Here is a 16,741-nt window from a genome sequence, read left to right on the forward strand (position 1 = left end):
TAGAGTGAATAAGGGTGAACAAGTTGACTCACGGATATCCGTTGTTCATCAAAATAAGCCTTCTGTAGCTTTCTGTTGATTTTCAGGTTTTGTTTACGCTAGCTACATCCTGCGAGCGTTGTCGTTGCCATGGCTGCATGGCGTACGCTGCACTCCAGCTGGAAAACGTGAACGCAGGAGACCTGCGCGTGTCGTACTATGTGCAACCTGCACTACGCCAGGCTTGACATTATGTGCAGGCTATGTTATGTCTTAATGGACAGTAAATATTAAGCCAGGCCGGGGACAGAATTTGAATTCGCAGAGGAGGCGAAGCACTAATTGAATAAATAAATGAATAAATAAAATAAATAAATATTATAGTGTTCTATGTCCTGTTAAACTAGTGCCCAGTCACTTTAACCTATTTTATTGACCTAGGGAGGGCTGGGCAATGGGAATCGGCATTTAGGTCCACATTTATTATAAAATTAGTTAACAACCCATTCATAATGAAAGTATTCAGTCAGTCAAGGGACATAATTACCATTTTATTTTAAATGCAACAATTATTACTGAGAAGTATGGTGGTGACTCAGGGGTGACTTGGTGTGATACTTGCATAAAATGGTTATAGACAGCCAAAACAATATGATAATGAGAACATTCAACATGAGAAAAAAAGACAAAACACAAAAACGAAAAGATCCAACTGTGCTGAAATATAATAGCTAATGGTGATATAATAAGGCGTTCATAAATACCTTAAGGCTCATGATAGGCCATACTGGATAGCATGGCATTCAGTAGAAGCAAGGGAAATGATGTGAGTGTATAACATCAGCCTGTCCCCTTAAGTGCAAAACAAACAAACAAAAAATCACTGGGCATAAATACACAGTCTGTTTAAAAGAAAACAATCATAATGTGTACTCTGGTCTACTTTTACGTAAACTCAACAAGAATTAGATGAAAATAATAAACTTTAAAAAAGTCATCACTATACACCATAAATCAGCCTAACAATTTTGGAGCTTTGAGAACATTAAGACATACCATTCCAGCTGACACCTATGTGGTAGCATATCAGTTTCACTGGGATATGATATGGATACATGAGTGTTATTTGGGTTCAATATTCAGCTGACTAAATCAATTTGTGGCACAGTTTACAATATAACCAATCATTGTTTCACCACTGTTCCCACTTTCAAGAACATTTCTTCAATACTTGTACATTTTTGGATCAGCATGTTACATTATTTCCAGCTAATGAAACCAAAGTGAAAGAAAATTGCTTAAATACATATCAGTAGTTCTAGAAAATACTTTCAGCAAGCACAAGAACCTAATAGCCTATATTGATATATAAACGATGAGCAAAGGTTTGTGTCAAAAAATGTAGCCAATCAATACTTAATAAAAGAAGTGCATTTTGGTTTTTTAAAATGTAAAAATAAGGACTGGTTAGCATCAGTTGGAGCTAATCATTGGCCAAAAATAATGATGTGGTATGAGTAGACCTCAGCCCATTTGATTTTTGCTGTGAAATGCTATTGCATTGGTCATTGTTTATACTGTGATGGGTACACATGAAGTGTTATCATTACATTTGGAGTAACAAAAGTTCATCAGAAATATGACATGCACACAATATAGATATAGACAATATTACAGTGGAATCTGAGTTAGAATGACAACACTCTAACAACAATGGTAATGGTCCCAACAAAAGCACTCTTTTCTTTTTCTTCATTAATCCTGATAGTCTCTAGTAGTTTGTGACAATGGGAATGCTGCTAAGAAGCCTGAGCTATGTCAAAGTCTGTGATGAGCTGTTTGATGTAGGAAAGTTTTTCATGAAGGTATTCACATCTCTTCTTCTCTTCTCGGTAGCCTGGGAACTTCTTTGAACATGAGCAGGGTTGTAAAAGAAAAAAAAAAAAATCAGCACAATTCTATACAATTCTATGTGGGAAAATGTGTATAGAATGTAGTTAAACTTACCTTTTTATACTTGCTATATTTTTCCAGTATTTGATCTTCCATTATCTACAAATAAACACACAAACACATGAACTATTAAAATACAAACTAACAACATATTTATTTCTCTAGCAGAAAGGAGAGATACTTGGATCTCAAAAGTTATGTAATTCATGTGCTTTTCATTGTAGGGCTCAGTCCAAGTGTAAGAAGAAGAAAAAAATTAAGCACTGAAAGAGATCCCAAATATTTAAAAGCTTTTATTATTAAAGGGCTAGTATGGTTCAAATTATGCAGTTTGCTATGTGTGTTTTCTGGTTCAGTTGCTCTTCTCACCAGCCAGCCCATAGTAACAGTGCCATAATTATGCTGGATTTGACCATCCTTAAAAAGTCTCACCAGGTAATTAGCAGGAGAGACATGCAATTTGCCACATGTAGAGTCCATCTTGTTACATGAACACCTGTGCAAGTGTGGCTGGCCAGTTTTAGTTTCTAACAGAAAATGTGCACCTTTCATTGTACCATCTGACCTCACATGTCAAAGAATGAGCTTGTCTAATAGGATTTTACTACTGCTGGTTGAAAAATATTTCATGGCATAAATAAAAAACAAAGGTATAGTGTACAGAACTGTGGCCACATGTTTTTCAGCTTACTTTATATTCCTTAGTGCCGGGAGAAAGACTTTTAATCTTGGCTCCAAGCTGAACAAACATGTGAGTGATGGTTGCAATCCTTGAGTGAAGGTCTTTGTACTCGTCATACTCGGCACAGAAATCCGCCTGGTACCTCTCACGCTGCTCCAAATTCATTATAGGGCTGTAAAGGCTGTAAAAAGGATTTTAATTATATGCAATTGTACCAAAATACTAATATATGTTGATACTGTCTCGTTACCTCCGCCAAGGAGGTTATGTTTTTGCCGGCGTTTGTCTGTTTGTTTGTTTGTTTGTTTGTTTGTTTGTTTGTCTGTTAGCAACATAACTCAAAAAGTTATGGACCGATTTTGATGAATGATTTTCAGGATTTGTTGGAAATGTGAAAAGGAAGAACTGATTTAATTTTGGGGGTGATCCGGAAGAAATCCTGGATTCTGGATCACTTTTAAATTTTAGTTAACATTGTGGTAAATGGGGCCAAAAATTTTGTTTCTCAGTATCTCGGTTAATTATTGACCAAACCCCATGAAATTTGACTCAGGGATGGACAATGGGATCCTCTTTCATATTCCAAAGGCTGATCCGGATCTGATCCAGAAGACTGATTTTATCGCAATTTATATAAAAAATGGGGGTAGTCCTTGGCGGAGGTCTGCGCTCTCTGAGTGCTTTTCTAGTTTTTTTTTTGTTTTGTTTAGTTTTTAAAAAATACAGTGCTTCATTTTGTCAACAGATGGCAGTATTAACTCACTAGTGTGGCAAGTTATTGCTTTCTGTTGCACGTTTGATAAAAAGTTCTGATATTTCAAATTTAAACAACACATTTTTATGGATAGAAGACTAAATAATTAAAAATAAAAATCCATAATACTAGACTTACAGAATGTAGTCTGGCTTCTCATCAGATGCAACCTCTTTTTTTATATCAGAATCTGAAAGATAAAATGTAAAAGTAACATAAGTACTACTCATCACTAGTTCGATATTGAGCAATACATGTTTGTTTTGCCAAAAGCTACAGTATAACTGCGTGTGGGTCCCAGGCTTGTGTCGACAAGCTAAGGGCCTGTGGGTATCAAGAGACATCTCATCTTACAGAGATGCACACACTGAAATGTTGTTGAGTCAATCAGGCGCATAACAAACTGAAGACTCAAGAGAGCTTCAAGGAGCAACCTGTGGCACTGCTTATGAGATAATACAGCACAAATGCACCAGTGGCCAGTGACACTAACAGCTGTTCACAGTCCACATACGATAACAATTACTGGCCATCTGAGCAAAGTCCTGTGGTTGACTTGTTTTTCTGAAGTGTAGTCAAAACAAAATATATCATAGAAACCACCTGACCAAAATAGCAGTTTGACCACATAATGTGTAAAAATAGAATTTTAAAACATTCTCACAAACAGCTACAAAGCCTGTTGTGATGTTAAATAAAAATAAAAAAAATACACACTGTACATTCTGTATTGTATATGCAAATGAAGAAAGCCTTACTGTCAAGTTTGTCCATGCTTTGCTTTAAATCAACACTGGTATCCAACCATTTGGCCGGATTATCTTTTAACCTCTCTCGCTCCCTGTCTTTATGTTTTTTCGATTTCTTCTTTTTGTGTTGGTAGTTGGCAAGCGGCTCATTTGTGCGTTCTGGATGTGCTTGTGTCCATGGAGAGCTGCAGATTTTGGGTTCTTGTTTCACTGTGTCTGCATCAGACACTTTGTGCATAAGTGGAATGCTATTAGAAGATTCCAGTGAATTATTTTGGCTACCAGTTAGATTACAAGTCCTTTGAAACTCAGTTTTAGTGTGAAAACTGGGAAGAAGAGAGGGAGTGTTCAGGTCCTGTGAAACGGGTTCTTGAGGGAGCCTTTTGATTAAAAGTTTTTGCCTTTTGGCTAAAATCTTCTCCTGAGAGCACTCTGGAGGCACAGGGCGTTTCTGTGAAAGCAAATAATAAAATTGTCTATTTTAATAAAAAGTGGCTGAAGATGTGAGTTTGTAAAAAGAAATAAAAGTATTCAATCATGTACCATATTAAGATTTTTCTTTGGGATCTGATGCAGAATTGGGTTTTCTGGACATATTTGTACTGATGTGGTTGCCTGAAGATTCCTTGACTGGCAACTGATTGGCAGCTTCCTAGTATTTGTAAATAAAAGTCAGAAGTACAATTTCTCATTTTTTTTCCATAGCAGAAATAATTCCATATTTTGAGTTTAGTTTAATATACCTGGCAAGAACTCGCCCAATGAGCTGTTTTTCATCTTCACTGTAGCCAGGCCAGTCCTTCTGCACATTCTTGTAGAAAATGTCCTGCAGGCAGTAGTTATTGTCTTTAGGATTCAGTTTTGCTACCTAAAAAAAAAAACAATAAAACAAATATATAATTATTTAAATATATATTATCTTGTGTTGATTCTGTATTCTGAGCAGTTCTTATATTGTAACATTGAGACGTGTTGGAAAAATATATATAATAAATGTGGTTTTATTACAACTGTGTCTATGTCTTTCCCTGTGCATTTTAAATAATTCATGAACACAAACTCTATGGTCTGCTATGTTTCTCTAAGGAGAGCTATTTGTCTTATGCTCCAGACAATGTGCACTGTCCCACTGTAGAGCAATCTCTGCAGGGACAATTACAGCTCTCACCTAATTTACACATACATAAGAATCACACACATTCACAACTTTCTGTGTAGATGTATAATATGCAACTGCCCGTTTTTAGGATCTGTAATGATCCTGTATTGAAAAAGGATAAGTATATATTTGTGTACTGTATTGTATATAGTTTACTCTGTGCATGCCCAATGCAGAGGAAAGGCGTTTTGTAGTATTTATATCATTTCAAATATTCAGGTGATTTTACTCATTATATTATAAGGAAATAGTTGTTATGATGAAGCAATTGTGTATTACTATACTTACTGCAACTGTAAATACAACATGAATTGATGAAATATTTATTGAATTATGTATTACAAATAACACATTCATTATACTTTACAATTTAAACACATAAATCTGCGTGGACCTCAACATCATTTATTTGATATACATCTGAAAATTGTGTACACTGTGTTTGTAGAAGTACCTCCTCTAATATAGCCCCCAGCTCTGCTTTGTCTTTGGGGCTGGCTCTCTCCTTCTCCAGCCACAGTAGCAGCTCTGGTTTCCGGTATGATTTTAGAGCCAGTAGGTGAATGATCCGCTCTCTTAAGCTCCTCGAGCTCAGCCCCGCTCCGCCACTGACCCGCCGGCTTGGGATGGATTGCTTCAGAAAACTACTGTCTGGCCCGGGTAATGACTGGACATTGCGTTTGGGGAACTTGGAGGACCAACCTAAGAGCATATACAGTATTACATTGTTTACCGACACAAGGTCTTAGGTATTTAGGTATAAACATAATTTATCACAAGGATTTGATTAAATTATTGTTCAGCCTGACATTTACAGAATGCCAGTGTATGGGTGAAAAACATGACATAATAATCTCTTGTCATGTCTGAACGAAGAAAGACAGGGACTCTTTTCATCAAGGTTGTCAAATATTAAATAACAAATACAATCAAGTTACATAACGTGCATGGCAATTGGCAAACTCTATTTAAAGCTTTTTGTAATTTATCATAGTTGTAAAGTGCTGATGACAAATACTGGTATTTCTGGAGCAGACAGGTGGGGCATGTCGCAGCAGTGAAAGCCATCCCTCGGTTCTAATCTCATTATAGGTTAATCTGTGCTTTGAAGGTCACAGGGGGGTGGGTCTACAGACAAAGCAGTCTTACCTTTCAACCACAAAAATCTCCTGCCAAGAGATAACAAGTCTATGCAGTACCCATATAGCATGTTATTTATGTAAAATCCACATCACTTACAGTGTGGAATGAATATGAGCATTGCTTAAAGCCTGAACTACAAATCACATTTAATTAACTGATTAATTATTAAATTCAAACTCATTCTATATTTTTATTAGGTGTTATAAAGGCCTAACCAACTTGAACCTCTTCTCTTGAATAGAGCCTATACCAGAAATTTCACATATACAATGCAAAATAACTAGACTAACTAATCAAAAATATTGTAAATAGAATGGAAAATTAACCTAAACAAATCATGTAATAGGCAATAAAGATTTATAGGTGATAGACGTTTTCATACAGGAAGCACCAAATCTGTCCAAGTCTAAGTAAAAAATGCTAAACAAAAATCACAGTAGCACTTAACCAGACTGAACATTGTCCACTATTACCTGGATGTCCAGGTTTGATCTCGATGACAGAGCGGTTCCAGCTGTCCTTCTCCACCTGGGACACACGCTCACGGGTCGTCTGGTAGGAGTCATCTGTGGCACACACTGTGATCTTGTCCTGAATGATGCCCTGGCCTTCCAACAGCTCGTGGCCATCACTGCGAAACATAAGGAATAGGACCATTAACTTTCTACAGTAACAATATAAAGCTACAGTGACAACTACTATACCACATGCACCTAAGTCTTTCAAGCATATAAAAATAAGATGTCAGGAATTCTAAGTACAAATCTAAAGAGCACAGTTTTGGCTTTAAACTGTTGAACTGTTGCATTAGCAGTTGGCTCACACAGACGACTGGAGTCAGACCTATTTGAGCTAAACCACAAGAGGCAGTGACACGGCAGAGTCCTCAGTTTCCATGCATAACCACTCAATAAACATGGCATCATAAGTCTCCATAATGAGAGGCTCTAGCCAAAAATATACAGGAAATTACAACTGCCCCTTCCAGCGCAGAGCAAGTAGTAAGTTAACTGTGTTTCTTGGAATCACAAAGTCTGTGTTATAATGCCACTATTTTATAAAAAGATGGGTAGAAAATAACACATGTAAAAATAGAGGAAACAGTAAAGACTAACCTTGATGCATATTGATGGATACAGTCAAAGCTGGCTTGAGGCTGATCCTTGCTGTCTGTAGACAAGTAGAAGGAGAAAACGCGGAGAGCAGTGGGTGCTTCTGATGTGGGAGCTGGGATCTTGATGTACTACAAAACAAACAAGCCAGAATAAGCCACATGTATTTTTAGTTTACTAATTTTTGTTTTATTTGCTGCACAGCTGTTAAGCAGTAGTGACTCTCATAAATGGAAAAAAACAGCCATAAAAAAGTCACACCCCCAACTAATAGGAAACACACTCACACAAGACCTTGGCAGTAGAATGAACCCACTTTATCAAAACAAAAGATGGTTTATGACCTTAATTGGACACTCATATGATAAGCAGTGTGGATTACGTCATAAGAACATTAGGGTAGTGTATAACAGTGTAGCAGTAGTTTCATAATGGCCATGTGCGTATGCAATATTAAAGTTTTTTTTCCAAATCAGCCTCACTAATATTTTTTTAAGAGAGCTTATTGAAATATTGCTAACACCGTGAATGTTGTTCATCCAAATTCAAAATTTTGAGTATACTGTTCATAATCCAAAATGCAACAAAATAAATGTTTAAACTTCCTAATAAGGGTATACATGATATTAGACATTAGCCATGTATGAGTAAGTTTACAGTTATTTCACATGTGCCTGATATGTAAACCTCAATAGCAAACAGACATGTTTAGAACATTACTGTTGGATTACCATCTTTCTTTCTTTCTTTTTTATTTGTCAGGGTCCATGAACACATTCATTAATCTTACAAAACAAATGATTATTTGTACCAGATTTACCTGCTGCTATCATATTTACCTACATAAAATATTACTATCTAAATATCATTATTGGGGTACTAAAAAATATCACCCACCCCTATTTGTCACTGAAGTACAATCATACAAAGTAACACAGGTGTACTTACTTACTATCTACACTTCAATCAGACCTGTGTGCAAGCTCACACATGCCTTCCACTTTCACAACTCAACATTTAGACAAGTTTATGCTTCGGTGTTTTTTCACTAGAGTACAGAGGAGGATAATAAAAACAATGTGTCTTGGTCTAACTGTTTGTTAACACTGGATTTGTTTTAAGCTGAAAGTTTAAATTTTAACTGCACAATCCCATAATACACAAAGTTAATTAAAAGCCTTTTTGAAACCAAAGTAAACATCAGAAAGCATGGCCTCCAGTCTTCTCCATGCAATAAGAAAAAATTAATAATGCATGTAGTGTGTTTATTGAATTCTGTAGCGGGCTCCCAGAGCTCCAGCTGTTTTAAATACCCAGTCAGGCGATGCACAAAGACAGTGGCTGGCATTGGCCACTCCTGGGCCTCGTGCACAGGCAGAGCTTTGGATCCCTGCTGTGTAAACTACAACACAGTCCTGTCTTTCTGAGCCAAAGGGGGCAGGCCACAGTCTGACACAGTCGCCTCGCCGACAATAGACTGACTGCATACAAATTCAACTCAACAGAAATTATCACATATTTTTCTTTGCAGCAAAATGGTCACAAAATACATTTGTTTTCTATGATTCATCACTTCAATGTAAAACCTATGCTGTGTAGAACAAAGATGCACAGACAAAATGAGAACTAAATTTTAAATGAAGTTGTTTCCTGGACACTGATCAATATCTGTGGTTATATTCAGTGACCCCAGATGTCAAAGGTGAAGGTTGAGGAGTTAGAGACTGAGACTAATGACCTTTTATCCCCCAAAAGTCATCTACAATCTAGTCACTGCTCTGGGTAACTTTGTTGGAAATACTTACAAATTAATAGACCAAATAATTTAATAGCTGACTAATAGCTAATGTTGCAGAGTGTACTATGACCATCCAAAAGAAGAGGTCATCAGAAGATTGATCAAGGAAATAAAACTATTTAACTTACTTTCTTTGCTCCTCTCTATTATAGCTGAACTAGGACTGGCGCAATTGTTCTTTGTCACTTGCAAAATTCAGCACACTTATTCCCAAAGGTCGTTCTAGCCTTACTCATTATGTTATAAATTAGCTCAAGAATTTCAACTTTTCAACTCAAAGGATGATGCAAACCAAACTCAACAGCAGTTTTAGCTGAGTTGCAACTTGCTGTTTTTATCACAGCCAAAGTAAAACCAGAGGAACCAGAACATTCTTTGGTGCAGATATTAATATTCATTGCTATGCATGTTTGGTGCCAGTCAGTGCACAAGAAGCCTAGAAAGTTAAGCAGTTTATCGTCCCTGTTTACAATGCATAATGGACCATGCATAAACTGTTTTGATAACACATCGAACACATGTTAACAATTTATGTTTCTATTTGATTTTGTCTAACAGTTATATATTGTCTTTCATGTCAACCTAAATGAATAAAAAGTGAATAGTGGCAAGTTAAGTTAAAGCTGCTTTATAATTGACATTTTGGTAATTAAATTAACAACAAAAGGTCATGTGAAGGGCTGATCTCAAAGGTTAATTTCAGGGTTGTTAAAAACATTAGATATGGTAGCATAGTTCAGTTGATCATTTCAGCTGTTTGGGAAAGGCCCTGTCTATCAAACTATGAAGTTGATTGGAACAAAAAGTGTGAGAGGATTGTGACGGTGCACAGGGTTTGTGTTTCCTGGTAGCACTGGGTTGAATGTGGGTTTGGGTGTAGATCTGTTGCAGGCTATTGTGTTCATATCCTCTGCAGCCTCAGTCATGTCCTTCTGAAAACAGGCGGTCTTTTGTTTGGCCTCCTCTGCTCCAGAGTGGGATGCCGTGACACTGCTTCCCCTCTGCTGGCCGATAGGATGGGAGGAGGCTATAGTAAAATGTGTCACTACTGTTAGAACTAACTCTCATTAAGGGGGCAGGTCAGGCTTTGGATACACCCTGGGCCACAATATGGACATAACAATGTGTTTATTAGTGTTACAATACTACAGAAACAGAACAATAAACTGACTTATAAAAGGTTTAAGAATATTATTTTAATTAGACAGTTTCTACTTTCAAGCAAAACATAAACTAATAAAAGTTAAAAAGGAGCAAGAAATATGAACTTGAATTTAATCTTCTCACAGTATCACAAAGCGTATGTCACTATGGCATTGATTGATTTTTTTGTCTTGAGGTAAAAAATATGTCCACTGTGTGCTGTATAAATCTAATTTAAACGTGTTTTATTGTATGATAATCAGTAAATGCATGGTAGCAATGCTAGCTGTCATGAATAATTAGGATGCAGGGAAGGCATAGGTGAGAAATAACTTTGGACCACTGCAAACCATTTAAAATGAAAATGAAATGATATTTTCCCACATTTTAAAGAAAAAAAAAAACAGGTATAGCAACTTCAGTTTGCTCATTCATTATTTGCTTATTACATTTTCAGTTTTTTGCAAGTACATGTTACTTCTAAAAAATACTTATCTACAAGAAGTGCAAAGTACAGTGTGACAATCCACTCTTAAAAGTAAAAATAGCTGATTAAAGGTAATTAACTCAACCCACCTCCAGATAGACTAGTGGTATTACTAGAAATTTTACAATAGTGATTTTACTATTGTGTCCAAAAATTTACCAATATTGAGCCCACATTTAATAAAAATAAATGAATAATGCAAAACTAATGAGTGGGCCGAAACAAGAACAGGTTTGTGGATGGAGCAGAGCCACATGCACGTCTAAACAGGCAGCCAGCAGCCTCCCTCGTCCTCACCACACTCCAGTAAACACTACTTCTCATCTTCTCTTCACAAACAAAAGAGACCAATGGTTCCCAGGGCCACAAGTTGACACATGCTATTTAAGACAAGTCCCCTCCACAATGACGGATAGCAATACAAAACAACACAAAGCATGCCTGTGTCTGTGGCTCCGCTGCAGACTGGGAGAGAGATGGGGGCGGCATAGAGGCACAACAACATATACAAAGAGTGGCGAGAAAACAGATTGGTTAAAATACGTTTTTATGATCCAGCAGTCAATCAGTCAACACTTTGAGTAATGCTGTGTGTTTTTCGTTCGCTGGAAAAGCCATGATTAATGTGGCTGCCTTAAGTGGGAGACAGTGCATGTAATCAAGCCCCGGCCTGTAATCACCTTCCATTTATTTTCATTTGCAATTTCACAGTGGGACATAGGGGCACGCCAATGTGTTGCCTGGGCTCCACGCTAAGTGAGAGAAGGTGACAGAACCACAAGAAGTGGCATTCGCTGAACAATCAGAGAACTGAGAGTGAGGTATGCACCACAGTGGGATTTGTAACAATGTATGATGAAATTATTGAAAACAGTGTAAATATGTGAGTTATGTGATTATCTGTATTTGAAAGCTTATGAAAAACTATCTACACTGAGTAAATGTTGATTTAGTTGTAGATCACAGCAGAATGCTGTGAAGTAATTCTTGATATTCTTCTAAGTGGAGCGATTGGGTTACTCTACAAGTTTCTAGCAAAAGATGAATGCAGAAGATGCTAACTAAAACAATTGTGTCATGCATTCTTGCCTTTGAAAACTAAAAGAACAAACCATGACAAAATGTTTCCATTAGAATACAATTTCTTAATGTATAAAAATACAAGCTTGTTTGTAACAGTTTTGAAATAAAGAAAAGTTAAGAAAATATTTTGTGTTTTTTCTCATATTATTAACATACAGATACCATATTCCTAATTCATTCTGACTTGATGTAAAATATTCCACAAATCTTTCCCTGCCTAGACCACAGGCATTAAGATCTTTAACACTAGTGCCAAGAAGATAGGTCTCTGGCAGGTGCCTAAGGGCCAAACTGTCGTCTACAACCAATCGTGTCAGACTAGTAAAAAGCCATTCATTCTTCCCAACCCCCCTGATGCTGCAAGACTGATTCAGAAAACAAGTGCCCTTTATATGCCTCATTAGCTTATGGTGGAGATTTTTACACCAGGGAATTAGACCTATATCTATCTCCTAGCCACTGAAAACAGATACAGAATACATTGGTCTAAATCTGCCATGAGAATTTTAAAAGCATGGTCTGTAATCCAAGCTGGGCAAAGATTTCCATTCTTGTAGCAAAGTAGCACATAATAAGCACCACTGGTATGTTGCTCTTTATGGTCACGGGGTAAACAAGATGTGGGAGAAATACTTAAAAGAGTACACACTATGTGGCATTCGATGTAGGTTTAAGCAAGTTAAAAGTTGGTAGGTTAGTAGTTACCATCAGAAAGTATATCTGTCTGGTCCTTTTTGAGGTTACAAATTTAACTTTCAGCTAATTCACAGTATATTAAGTCTTGAAAGGATGGTTATTCTAATGCAACCGTTTCCATTTGTGCAGGCTTTTGTCAGCACAGATAACAGCATATTTATTTATGTAAACAAGCTATAAAAATAATCATTTGGTGATTAAAGATTTCAGACAGCACTTGTCTTTCAAGCCATTGGAATATTGAGGATCTGGAAATAATAAATCGACGTGTGCAGTCAAAATACCTTGCATTCTTTAAAAAATGTGTCAGAAAGAAGCTGTTATGAAAAAGAATACAAATAATTCTCCACAGTGGTCTGGGGAAAGTTACTATGAGCAGATAGACTACAACAGGCAGAGGGCGCAGGACATGCGAAAAGGAGGTATCCAATGAATAAATCATCACTGCCTAGGGGCCACACACACACACACACACACGACAATGTCAACACAACACATATCCAAATAACAAACCATATTATTTTAGTTTTACACCTTCAGCATACACTGTCTCATGACTGACTATACACATCTAAGCATGTCCGTAAGGTAAAGTAAGCAGGTTGGAGTTAGAGCTATCGCCCTTGTCATTAGAGAAGGTAAAGTGTGCCATAGCTAAACTCCTGCTTATGGATGTCTGAGTCAGCCAGACAGAGAAAGCTAAAGCAAACTCAAGTTGTGATGCCTCATACTCTAATTACAAGCATTATAGCACACACAATTATGTCTATAAACATTCATTTAGATAATAACTTTAGCTCCTCAAAGATTATTGCGATCAGGGGAGAAGCAAGAGATTCCAAGCCTTGCAAAATCAACAACTGTCGCTGAATATGACAAGGGAAACAGCATATCAGGAAATTAACAAAAATATCTAAGCTACTGTGAGTGAAAATGTATTTTATTTTTCCTGCAATTTTTACTTTTCAATATTGTGTTTTGAATTATTAGATGGTAACCTGTACTCCGTTACTTTGATGTCATTTAAGTTAATGCTATTTGGCATCTTACCTATTGCTGGGCATTTAATCCAATTTTCAAATTCTAATAATTTAAAATCATCAGTATGCTTGGGGCTATTTAACTGAGACATCTGCATCTTATGCTTTGTAAATAAAGTCATGTCGTTTGGAGCAAACACGGAAAAAAGTTGACTAATTCTATTTGTCTTGAAAAAATTAAGTTGAATCGAAAATCAAGATTGTTTAAAATGATTTTTAAAAAGCATATATTAATTTTGCCAGCCCCTCAGAAGGATATGTAGTGATTGGAATTATAGCAGAAATGTAAAGAATGGTAAATGGTCACATTTTTCTATAGCGCTTTTCCACCTTCAAGGCACTCAAAGCGCTTTACAACAAGGAACCACTCACCCATTCACACACACACATTCACACACCAGTGTACGCAGACACTGTGGGCAAGGTGGGTTAAGTGTCTTGCCCAAGGACACAACAGCAGCATTCATCTGTGGGAGCTGGAATCACACCAGCCAACCTGTGGGTCAGTGGATCTGATCGCTCAACCTGTGATGTTTATGTCGAGAGCTGGATTTGAACCGCCAACCTTTAGATCAGTGGGCAAATGCTCTACCAACTGAGCTACTGCCGCCAAGAATAAACAGTTTTATGCAGGGACAAAATACACACACAACTGTGTAACTGTCAAATCATTGCTCTCAAATGAAGCTCATTAAGGTATATGCTTATTGGCTTAAGACTTCTACAGTACAGCAGAGTACGAGCAGCTGGTCATTCACCGCAGTGCATGACCTGAGGGTCTTGGGTCATTTTGAAGGGTTATGTTCAGTCATTGACCCACTAGTTGTCATAAAGTAGAGTTTTAAGGGTTAAAGAAGGCTTCTTACAGAGGTCTGCACTGATAAACTGACCACTAATCATTTCCTTCCAAATGGCATTGTGGTAACTGTTATTGTAAAGTGCCATTAGCAATAATGAAAAGATATAGCAGTAAGGTCTATGAAATAAATAACATCCTCAACTGCTGTTTTGGGGTTATATGAAAAATATAAATATTGAGCATTTTGTCTAATTTAAAAAAAATCAAAAATAAAAAAATCAAAGACCGCAAAAGGAGATAAAAATATAAAGAAAAGAAAGACTTTCAGTGAGTGTGATCTTGTTAGTTAGGATAAATAGTGAACATCTTCTGCATTTCTCCCTAATGCTACTGTTCATTTAATCTTTTGTACAATAAGGAATGAATGAGTCAATCAAAACATTTAAAACCACATTTCTGGAGGGTTGCCATAGTCTCTGAAATATGGATGAGGTGGAGAATATTGAAATGAATATCTTGACTTAAAAAATAAATCTTTCTTTTATTGTCCTGATGACTATTACAGTGTTGCAAGACTATGACAATCTGCTAAATGAGTCACTGCTTTATACTGTCTGCCCAATAAGTTTGCCGTTCCCAAAAGTATAGAATTTAAAATAATTAATGACTTTTTAATTTTGACTTTGGCCCATTGCTGTTTCAAAAATGTATTTTACAATTGAAGTTTCATTTTCAGACTTCCCTAAAACTTTAAAGTACTACTTTAAGGCATATATATTTGGGGATGTTAATATTATGTAAACTAATACCTCTATCTCCAGGTTTTGAATTGGACTGATGACAATACTTCTTTGCTTCCTTCCCATCTCTCTCCAGCTCAGTCTGACATAACTAAGCTTCTCCACACTCCCCAGCCTGACCCAGTAACCTGTAAGTCTCCAGTCTGCAGGAGGCGCTGCCTTGAGCCCTCTGACCACACTCTGAAGAACCCTGCTCTGGAGGGCCGTGTGGTCTTTAATGGGCCATATAAAGTCTTTCACGAAATGTAAAAGTTCCATGTAAACACTAGTTCAAAGTATCTTGTTTCACTTTACACAATAAATTGGAATGACTTACCCCTTGACTTCCCTTGAAGCAAATAGATGGTTCACAGTGTATAGATCCCTGATGAGGAAACAAACACATTTGTTAGTTACGCGAGTTATTATCAGACACACACCATTGCAGTGTACACGTACCGTAGTTACTCAATCAGTAGCTTAAAGTCTGTGCGCCCAAGCTGGTTTAAAATACAACTTAGCCTACTTTTTAATGAGATAACAAACTTTCGCCTATTCGCGTTTTCCCACAAAAGAGTCTTCCCAGAAAACTCTCTTTGGGCACGTCCTTCCCGACAATGACAGGGTTAGGTCGTGGAATGCGATGCACCAAAGTAGAGTAATGCAGAAGTCAGATTCAGGGCTAACCCAGCCACAAGTAACTGTAAACGAGTGTGCGAGACAAGCAGTTATTTATTTATGTTCCACTGAAGGAGAATGGTTGGTCTGTGTAACAGTTTTATAAGTGGATACTCTATAAACGATCAGTAAAACACATCAGTACTATCTTAGCTCGTTTGAACCAGTTTATAAAGACTGATGACAACTTTGACAAGTGTAAATTCAACTCATGTCATATGTCACGCACAACAAAAAGAAGTAAGCTACCTTAATATTTTGGAAAGCCTCCAGAGCGCGTAAAGCGGAGTCCGTAAGCTTGACATGGTACAGCGTCCTACTTGGGTTGTTTTTGGTGATCTTTCCACAGGAGAGCCCATAGTGCTGCTCTTGTCGGAGCGAAGCCATCTCTGGCTTTACTCGTCTTGCAATTAAAGCTGCTTTGCTCTTTCTGCGCTCAACTCTGGCTGCTGCGTCACGCTGAGGGCGGGACCAGGCTGACAGGAACGTGAGGTGCGTGTGTCTGACTCACCCTGGCTCCGACATAGACCAATTAAAAGCTTTATTGTGTTCCTTTTGCTTACGACGCTGTTGTACACATAAACAACACAACTTGTACTGTTATTTCGGACAGTACGTTCCCAATATATCTGTGGGATTGTAAAACTATTAGGTTTTTTTTTACAACAGGCTACAGGGAAATCATTTCTTTGACATCTAGACCTATG

General features: G+C 37.2%; 1 protein-coding gene across 2 annotated transcripts; it reads right to left on the reverse strand.

Annotated features, from left to right (window-relative positions):
• Positions 1 to 509: 509 nt before the first annotated feature.
• Positions 510 to 16,470, reverse strand: LOC110175279 (RNA polymerase II elongation factor ELL2-like). 2 transcript variants are annotated; one of them, XM_055154499.1, is made up of 12 exons: positions 16,284 to 16,470; positions 15,694 to 15,741; positions 7,535 to 7,662; positions 6,893 to 7,050; positions 5,731 to 5,978; positions 4,861 to 4,985; positions 4,661 to 4,769; positions 4,127 to 4,568; positions 3,507 to 3,558; positions 2,624 to 2,795; positions 1,987 to 2,031; positions 510 to 1,883 (listed from the first exon to the last, which is right to left on the reverse strand). In XM_055154499.1, the coding sequence occupies exons 1-12, from the start codon at positions 16,419 to 16,421 to the stop codon at positions 1,779 to 1,781; spliced, it is 1,770 nt and encodes a 589-aa protein (XP_055010474.1). In that variant the 5' UTR covers positions 16,422 to 16,470; the 3' UTR covers positions 510 to 1,778. The 2 variants fall into 2 exon arrangements, with proteins under 2 accessions (XP_055010474.1, XP_055010473.1); XM_055154498.1 differs by having other exon boundaries at positions 510 to 1,886; positions 16,284 to 16,468.
• Between the last annotated feature and the right edge of the window lie 271 nt (positions 16,471 to 16,741).

The sequence above is a fragment of the Boleophthalmus pectinirostris genome, unplaced genomic scaffold, assembly GCF_026225935.1.
Source record: "Boleophthalmus pectinirostris isolate CB_2022bp ecotype Guang Dong unplaced genomic scaffold, ASM2622593v1 HiC_scaffold_19, whole genome shotgun sequence".
NCBI classification, from domain to species: Eukaryota; Metazoa; Chordata; class Actinopteri; order Gobiiformes; family Gobiidae; genus Boleophthalmus; species Boleophthalmus pectinirostris.

What these genes read in the sequence shown, in the direction of transcription:
- LOC110175279 (XM_055154498.1), bottom strand. Translation starts at nt 16,421, where the DNA reads ATGGCTTCGCTCCGACAAGAGCAGCACTATGGGCTCTCCTGTGGAAAG. An exon ending in TGGGGGCTATATTAGAGGAG is followed by an intron (nt 4,986 to 5,730) that starts GTACTTCTACAA and finishes TTTTTTTTTTAG; the next exon opens with GTAGCAAAACTGAATCCTAA. An exon ending in AATATAGCAAGTATAAAAAG is followed by an intron (nt 1,887 to 1,986) that starts GTAAGTTTAACT and finishes TCATGTTCAAAG; the next exon opens with AAGTTCCCAGGCTACCGAGA.